This window comes from Maniola hyperantus, chromosome 19 (assembly GCF_902806685.2).
Source record: "Maniola hyperantus chromosome 19, iAphHyp1.2, whole genome shotgun sequence".
NCBI classification, from domain to species: domain Eukaryota; kingdom Metazoa; phylum Arthropoda; class Insecta; order Lepidoptera; family Nymphalidae; genus Maniola; species Maniola hyperantus.
This window is the reverse complement of record NC_048554.1, coordinates 3,542,911-3,552,197: the sequence shown is the minus strand read 5'-3', so window position 1 is coordinate 3,552,197 and position 9,287 is coordinate 3,542,911. Positions and strand designations below refer to the sequence as shown.

At 38.0% G+C, this 9,287-nt stretch overlaps 1 protein-coding gene across 3 annotated transcripts in view; it reads right to left on the bottom strand.

Moving 5' to 3' along the window:
* Positions 1-886: 886 nt before the first annotated feature.
* LOC117991247 (beta-1,4-N-acetylgalactosaminyltransferase bre-4-like) overlaps positions 887-9,287 on the bottom strand; it is a 152,237-nt gene continuing 143,836 nt past the window's right edge. For 2 of the 3 annotated variants that reach the window (XM_034978817.2, XM_034978816.2), the window contains exons 6-10: positions 7,246-7,343; positions 6,312-6,501; positions 5,555-5,677; positions 4,646-4,741; positions 887-4,315 (exon numbers count right to left, since the gene is read on the bottom strand). In XM_034978817.2, the coding sequence (XP_034834708.1) occupies positions 4,183-4,315; positions 4,646-4,741; positions 5,555-5,677; positions 6,312-6,501; positions 7,246-7,343 (640 nt within the window). In that variant the 3' untranslated portion in view covers positions 887-4,182. The remainder of the gene's footprint in view (positions 4,316-4,645; positions 4,742-5,554; positions 5,678-6,311; positions 6,502-7,245; positions 7,344-9,287) is intronic. The other variant, XR_011237854.1, reaches the window with a different exon arrangement.

The following is a 9,287-nucleotide window of genomic DNA, read 5'->3' as shown; positions in this document are numbered from 1 at the left end:
TTTGTCCCGGAAAATCATAAGAGTTCCCACGGGATTTTTATAAACCTAAATCCACGCGGATGAAGTCGCGGGCATCATCTAGTCTATACTAATATTATATTATTATACATATAATATTATAAATGCGAAAGTGTGTCTGTCTGTCTGCTATCTTTTCATGACCCAACGGTTTACATCCCGGGGTGGTGAATAGAGTAAATGATGGTGGTGTCGATAATAACAGAATATGGAAACAAATTGATTCAGTAATAATATCATCAATTGCTCCAAAGACGGCGGAAACCAAAGCTCAAGAGGAGCTAGACATGTTTTTGAAGGAGACTGTAGTAAATAGAAAAGTTTGCCCTTTGACGTGGTGGAAAACCCACCAATTAATATATCCAGTGCTATACAAAATTTTCAAAACCAAGTGTAACATAATGGTTAGTTCGGTGCCGTGTGAGAGGGCATTTTCGAAGGCGGGCTATATCATTAATGATAGAAGGACTCGCCTCAGTACATCAAAGGTGGCCCAAATCATGTTTCTAAATGTAAATAAAATCTATTAAGTAAATGCTAAAAAAAATCCAAAAAAAAAGTAGAAAAAAATTCTAAATGTCAATAAAATCTATTAAATTAAAAAAACCTAAAACAAATAAAAAACAAGTTAAAAAAAATAAAAAATAAAACGTAAGTAATGTAAGATAAAATCAATGAACTTCTAAATACGCCTAGGCAGTAGGCACTGATGGGTAGCTAGACAGTCCTAAGCCTGTTTAAGTATGAAGGGAATTTCATTTTTTTTCAACCGTTATATTTATAACGTATTTATTTATCGATATTTTTTTTTAACAATTGTTTTTAGCATATTATGAACATTTAACAGTATTTGACACCACTAGTTCTGGTGCGATAGAAGGCGTCTACAGTGCGACAAGGCTCTTTTGGCATTTGAATGACATTGACAGTGGGGCGCTGTTGGAGAACATAAGGGCTTAGACTATTCAAACAAGAATAAAGGGGACACTTGACAGCAACGTTAGTACCGATTTTCGCCACGCGCCAAGATAGCCTTGTCGCACTGTATAGTTCTTATCACGCACTGGAGTGCATTGCGACACAAGACAACACAGTAGGTACAGAAATATTGTACATCAGCGTAAATCTGTGATAAAAAATTGGTAAAGTAAAAAAAGTGGGGACTACACACAGAAGTGAACTACGCACTAAAATGTCGTCATGTGCAAAGGCACCGAATGCTGTTCGTACATTACAGTTGAAACAAACCGCACGCATCTACTAGTATGTCGTCATCATTCATTTTCAGTAGATACCTACTGAAAAATTCACGACTCTTCTCGTAATGTGCGATTACATTAAATTACATACACTTTTGTGACAATTTATTTACAAAATAGCCATATTTATAATTTAAATGAAAAATGAACTATTGCAACTATAATTTTATTGTCCTGCTATATTATCTTACTTTAACGACAAATTATAGGTATTATAATATAGGGCACGTTTTCAAGTTAACTGACGTGACATACGAGTTTACGTAAACCTGTCATTAAAGGTGAACGCACTCTTATCCGAGCCTAACGCGTCGAACGAAACTAATTTTAGAATTCTGTACATGAAATCTCATGAAACCTCGCACACTTCTTCCACGTCGAATCGTCCGAATCTGCAAGAATCCCAGAAATCCTAGACGAATTCGGATGACGTCATCAGATTCGGCGCGGTTTATGCGGTGAGCGGTCGACTCGACCGATGCGCTCGCATTCTATCAGTTGCGTACGACACAGCAAAGCGCGAGTACTATTTCTTCATTGATTAAAAAAATGAATGATTCTAATTTGAGTCGATTCTTTCGGCGCGGTCGATTCTTCTGTTGCGGATACAACTGCATATAAAGGATAATGGGCAGAATAGGCAATGAACCTTGTTCCTCAGAGTGGCCATTTTAATTCCAAAGTAGATATAGGTATACCATAAAACTAATCATAATACGCGGTATGTCCCAAAAATAAAACTTCTTTATAAAAAATAAGAAACTTGGAAATCTGGCTTAGCAATAATAGTAAATAAAATAGGTATACGATTAAAATCACTTAAAACAGGTTCTAAATGTTCATTAATCTGCAACTAGAATACCCTACATTCCGCACCCTGCATTCCGCACCCTACACCTTGCATACAATATTGGTACTATAATATGAACTACAGTACACGGCCGAGAGTAATGTACATCGGCCTTTAGAATAGCATTTCAACTTTGTAGAGCGTTCTCTCTGTCACTCATAGCTATATGACGTGTTGTCGGCCTCAACGACGGAGACAGTGCTCTACTTTGCTATCCCCTAAAGGTCGGTACATTACTTTCGGCCGCGTATACTATTTATCTTTCGATGTCTACAACTTCTTCTATTATTAAGGTAGAGAATCGTTTTCAGAACAACTTTAGCTCATAATTATGTTATACATCTATGTAAACCAGTTTGGGAAGTGGCCGTAATTTTGCCATAGTTCTTTGACAGATTAACATACGTCACGTTTTTAAACTTCCCAGAAAATCTTTTCTTTTGCTCTAAATTCGACACCATTTCCTTCTTAGATCTTTCTATATTTATACTTAATAGTTTAAGTTTTCGCATAACAGATCGCTTCCAAACTACAGCACGTACCTATACTTAAATAGGTCTTAAATATTACTTACAATCTTGGACTTTGTGAAAAAGACTAGTTAAATCTTAAATTTTAAACAGTAGCAGCCATATCGTTCTTATACTAAAGAAGCTTTTATAACAATCTACTTTTACATACCTATCTATCTATTTTTTATTTATAAATCAAACCTTTTACAGTCAATCTGGCATCATTACTACATATTGTAAATAACATAAAAATATACTTAAGTAATTAATGTAGCGACAGAAAAATAGGTCTCACATAAAAAATCACGAAAATATTTATTAAATAAGCTTAAACAAGAGTGAAATCATTGGATTAATGATTGGCACTATACATATTATTACACAATCAGTGCAAAAATGTCCATTTCATTCACACAAGCAAGGCGGCCAACATTTTCAATGTGGTTGTAGTCAAAAACAGTGCTGTAAGGAGTCTTTTGGCCAATAAATCTTTGGTAAGTAATCGATTCAATTTACAATCATATAAAAATGTTATAAGTCCCGCAAATTGCTATTGCGCTGGAACCATGTCTCATTAACATCGAAATGACGTCATTTTGACGTCAGCCGAAATAAAAATATAGCATCAGTTCGATATTTCAGTCTAGTGCTGACATCACTAAAATGGCGGCCACGCGCATTAGCAAATTGCGGGACTTATACAGCAGTAGCCCGAACACAATCAGTGCGATACACCACATTCGCAGCTTTCGTGACGCTTCGTCAATGGAAAAAGCATTAATTGCACAATTGAGCTGCAGAGTCTATTCTAACTGAATCTAATGGCCAATCCAGTACACTAACAGAATTGTTAATGTCAGAAGTTAAAATTACACTTGAAAAATACATGAATGAAAAAATGGAACTGAAAAATCAGCAGTGAAACAGACGTTAGGTGAAATTACTTGAAAAAAAAACTCGTAGATAAGATATGGTGGAACACATAGAAGCGAAGCTTTGTGTAAACTCGTAAATTGCGTAAATTGCGTTATTTGCTACATTTTCTCTCTCTTGTACCTACTTTGTCTCACTCACTCAAGTGGAAGCGATGCTTAGCCAATGCGTGCGTGAAAAGGTGTGTTTCGTCGCCACGTTTTTTTTTTTGCTTTTTATAAAATAGATCCCCACCCCAAAACTGTTCATACAGAAAAAAACCTAGGTGCAACATGCCTATCGCCCTAGATTCATAGCTACAGCGTGACGATCACCTCTGATTGGCGGCCACTCTCATTGGCTTAAATTCAGTTGCAGCAAGAATACCAAAAATGCAGCCAATCATAACTGTAGCTTAGTTCTCATATCCCAACTATCATAACTTTCTTCTTTCTATCTCATATCTCAAATATTACAACTTTCGTGATAGACAGGGCAGACAATCAATGCCAAAAGTTGAAATTACACTTGAAAAACGCACAGAAAAAAATGTAACTGATAAATCTGCAGTGACACAGTCCATGAGCAGACGTTACCTATCGCCAAACAGAAGCTTGGCGAGATACATCCGTCAGCTGCGCTCGTCTATGTTGGCGATGATGTGCGTGAACAGGTGGCGTTGCGTCACTCTCACCAGCTCGTATTCGAGCGTCGATAGGCCGTCCTTCTGGAATGTTTTGCTGGTTTGCGACAGGAGCTGGTACCTGGAAGTGGAAAAGTACCACTGAAAAGCTACCACTGTACCAAATTTCATTTAAATCCGTTCCGTAGTTTTCGCGTGATACGCGCACATACAGACAGACAGACGGCAGACAGATAGACAAAAATGCCAAAAAAATCGTTTTGGGGTCTATATCAATAACAAGGTTTCCTTCAATTAAAATTGTCAATAATGTACATAAATCGTCCAGTTACCTAGTTTTATTATAAGTATACATATAGACTAGCGTATTCCTGCGACTTCGTCCGCGTGGACTACACAAATTTCAAAGGGATTGACATAATATAGATTTTTATTAAAAATAGATGCTTACCTCTTAGGATTAGGTGAAGATTTCTTATGATCCAACATTGCGTATCGCGCGATCGACATCTTGTACCTCGCTATGTGGTAATTGACCTTTTTTAATCTGTAACGAAACATAAAATTTGTTTTGAGAATAATTTCTACTTAGATAATAGTTTAATCACAAAAGTGCTCTGCTAGTTTCAAAATTGCACTAAGATACGGGATTTTTCAAAAGAATCATGACGAAAAGCAAAGGTACTTATAAAATTCCAGATAGGCAAAGCTCATTCGCGTTTGCAACCTTCGTAGCTTTACTTTTAAGTTTACGTAATAATTATTATCACATCAGTTCTTACAAATTCAACATTGAAAATCAAAAAGTGTACATTATACGGCATAAAGTAATGTACATCGGTCTTTAGAATGACATTTCGGCTTTGTAGAGCGTTGTCTCTGTCACTCATACGACATATGACGTTTTGCCGGTCTCAACGACAGAGACAATGCTCTAAAAATCCTAGCGGATCCTAAAGGAGATAGCTCTCCTTCTAAAGGTCGATTGTACATTACTTTCTGCTGCGTACTGTACAATGGTACCTACTTTGAACAAATGATTTGATTTGACTTGACTAGAAATTGGTGCAGGGATTATGTATATTTTACCACCTTCGAGCGTATTTAAAAAAAATGGCAGCCCATTTACCAGGTTTTTTTTTTTAATTTATAGACTAGCGCTTGGCTGCCATCAGACCTGGTGGAAAGTGATGATGCAGCCTAAGACGGAGCGCGCTTGCCTAGAAGATGCCTATTCACTCTTGACTTGAAGGTACCCATATTATAATTGGAGAGGAAAACTGACGCTGGAAGGGTGTTCCAAATCTTATCAGTTCGAATTAAAAATGAGGTTGCCAGAGAAAAAAGTCTGTAATCTCACCGATAAAACATATCGTCGTCTTCTCCACCCCAGCCCCAGTACTTGTTGGAGAAACCGTTGACTTTGGTGAACTGTTCCGCAGTCATGGCTGACACACCTCCGAAAATGTCTTCGTATGGTAACCTGGAAAGACAATGATAAAATTACTAGTTGTCTCCCGCGACTTTGATTGTGTGGATTTAGGAGTTTAAAGATCCTGTATAAAAAGGGTTCTAAAGGGATTTTTGCTCCAGGTTTCAAAACTCTAGGTCCAGCAGTTTACGCTGTGCTTGTCTGTCACTCAGTCGTGGCACTCTTATTATGTACAAATAGATTAATCGAGTTACGACGAGATCCGTCTAGAGTAACCGATACAGTTCATACTGAAGTGACAATGGGCGATCCACATATTTCCAAGAACCAGTAGACGATGGGGTTTTAAAACTCAACGCTGCGCTTTCCGGTGCGAGGTCGCCATTCTAGCTCCTTGGGATCCCAATGTCTATCAGTTTTTCCGTGTGCCGTGCCCATTGCCACTTTAGCTTCGCAACCCGTTGAGCTAAGTCGGTTACTCTAGTTCTCCTACGGATCTCCTCATTTCTGATTTAAAAGAGAGAAACTCTAAGCATAACCTCCCATCACCCGCTGAGTGACTCTGAGCTTTCTTATGAGGCCCATAGTTGGCGACCATGTCTCGGATCCACGTGTCATCACTGGCGACACATACTGTTCGAAGACTTTGATGGTCTTCAAGCACTGAGGAATTTTGGCTACTTACTTGAAATTAAGCTTATCAATGGAAGCGGACATATGCCGCGGTTGCCTGGGGCAGGAATACAGGTTCCTGGAGTCTAGCGGCAGGAGATCGATGTCGTGGAAGATGAAGCACTGCCAGCCTCCCTCCTTCTGCTTCTGGCTCTCCGCGAATCCCACGTTCATCAGCTTAGCGCGGTTGAAATCACTGTTACCTGGATTTAAAAAAAGGAATTTGAAATAGTGTAATGATGAGTGTATAAATATATGTGATATCCTAGTGGAATAGCTGTGATAGCCTAGTGGTTATAGGACGTCTGCCTTCTAATTGGAGGTCGGGGGTTCGAACCCGGGCACGCTCTAACTTTTCGGAGTTATGTGCGTTTTAAGTAATTAAACATCACATGCTTTAACGGTGAAGGAAAACATCGTGAGGAAACCTGCATGCCTGAGAGTTCTCCATAATGTTCTCAAAAGTGTGTGAAGTCTACCAATCCGCACATGGCCAGCGTGGTAGACTATGGCCAAAACCCTTCTCACTCTGAGAGGAGACCCGTTCTCTGTAGTGAGCCGGAGATGGGTTGATCATGATGATGAATGATGAGTGTATTGTACGTATGAGAGTGTACAGCCGTTGCGCAACGGCGATAGCTTTAATAGTGACTGAAATAATCGATTGTATCAGATGGACAGACGGAAGGAGAAAATCGCAACATAAGGGTTCCATTTTTACCATTTTAGTACGGAACCCTGAAAAGACGATAATACACATAACGCATACTAACATATTATAACTAATCGTTAACCTTCATTAGAAATTAAGCTAAACCAAAACTAAGGGTCAAATATTCCCATATCGAATCTAGTAGCTTATCAAATATGGGCTTCGAATAACAAACACCATGCTTCAACGGAAACATGCTGGGCAAAGGAGACGTGATCTTATTATTAAAACTTACCTTCCTGTTCAATAATAAATATGCCATATTCAATCTGCTGCTTCATCAGGAAAGGGTGCATGTGATTTAAAAATATCGCTAAATGCTGCTGCCGATCTCTGGAAAATAAAAATAAAAATTAAGTACTAGGTACTAGAGGTTCCAATACACAAATGAATTTGGCAAGTGTCGGCTAATGCATAATCACCATTTGGGAATTTTGTACATGTTCACCAAGTAGGACGTAGGTACTTTAGGCTGGGTACGTTAGGCTATGCTCTTAAAAATTACATTCACTGTGTAAAAAGTAATATCGTGCTAAAAGCCTATATTGTAAAAGTAGCAGTTCGGGTAATTTTAAGTTCTACCGCCATAAATTGTCCAGAAAGTCAAACTTGTAGGTTGATTGACCCAGCATGTTTATTTAAGGGGAACCAATACATTAGTTAACAAACCAACATAGGTATCTTTCCATGCGTATGAGTCTTCGCACGTACAAAACGAAGTTTAAATAAATAATTTATACCAAAGAGTAGTACCTACAATTCACGTAATTTAAAATCCCGGCGCCATAAATCCTCAAAAAAGGAAAAAGGCGAAAAGGCCGAAAGTTCGCAAGGTGAGATAAACGCCTATCTCGACGTTTATGAAGATTGCTTATTGGGTAGATAGCATAAATATCACGCCTCGGATTCACTTAGACACGGAGGGTGGTAAATGTGGGAATTGGATTTTGTACTTTTTCGGTGGAAAAAAAAGAAATTTTGCGCGCGGATTTCAATTACTTTTTAAATCTGGGCAGGTAATGTAAAATCCACCAGTGTTTTAGGTTTTACGACTTATTCAGATAAAAGTACGAGAACCTAAAATGATTAACATTTTTATTTAAACACCGACCGAACACGTATTCTCAACTAACTCCACATTAAATCTTCAGATTATATTTTTTTGATACACAAATAAGTATACTTATTTATTTATTATTTATTTTATTTATTTTATATCTAATTAGAACGGCAGTGCCACTTACACTAACTAGATGATTAATAATAAATTTAAATACGAATAAAGGTACAAGAAAAAGACATAAAATACATAACGATAAAAGATCAAAGAATTTTGAATATGTACGCTGAGAACATTGAATGACATATTCATGCAATGCTCTCAGCGTACTTCAGTAACTCCCGAACCAGTATTATAGACCCATCATTAAATGGGTCCCATTGAGCATTATTGTCCAAAAGCGCGTTGAATGATGCTAATGAACGGGGTATAGGTGACATAGATCTAGCAACAGTGCGATGATGTGGGACCACGAAAAGTTTATTTTTTCGTGGACGAAGATTACTGTTGGATTCAGGGACATGTATGCGACACAGTTGGTCATGAAGTTCTGGAGCATTAACATCTCCTCGCAAAATTTGACACATAATTTTCAGTTGGTCGCAAATGCGTCTGACCTCCAGGGAGTTGAAACCTAAGCAACCTAACAGAAATTTGGTTGGGTATAGGAAAGGTTTATACAGGTATCTTAGGAAGGCCTTTTGTACTTTTTCTAATATAAGCCCGTACTTTGTACGTACGTATCGTACGGATGCCAGACACAGGTGCTTGTTTCGAGCTTATTTATTAAGGAATGGTATAACCAACAAAATATACATACAAATGTAACATTTTTCTCCGTGACCACCACTTATAATGGGTGTACACAGCTCAGCTTAATGCTCTGAATGCTGCAACGTGAAACTGATATTTCACTTGCACTGCTCTATATGCCTCCTTAAACTTGTCGTTAACTAATGAAGCATTAAATTTCGCTGAGGCATAACAAATTAGAGCTAATTTATTGAATGTCTCCGAGTGCGACTATAACTATGGCGTTCTTTAAAACGATATCTAAGTATTATAAGGGGCGGTAGAAGTAAAACTCGAGGATGAGTAGTAAATCTATATTCTTCCCTTACATAATAGTTAACAAATAAACGTACACGACAAAATCGGATCCTAAGCTGGAGGTGGAAGAACGGACTGCGTGGCTATCGCGTTCGTAACCTCAACTG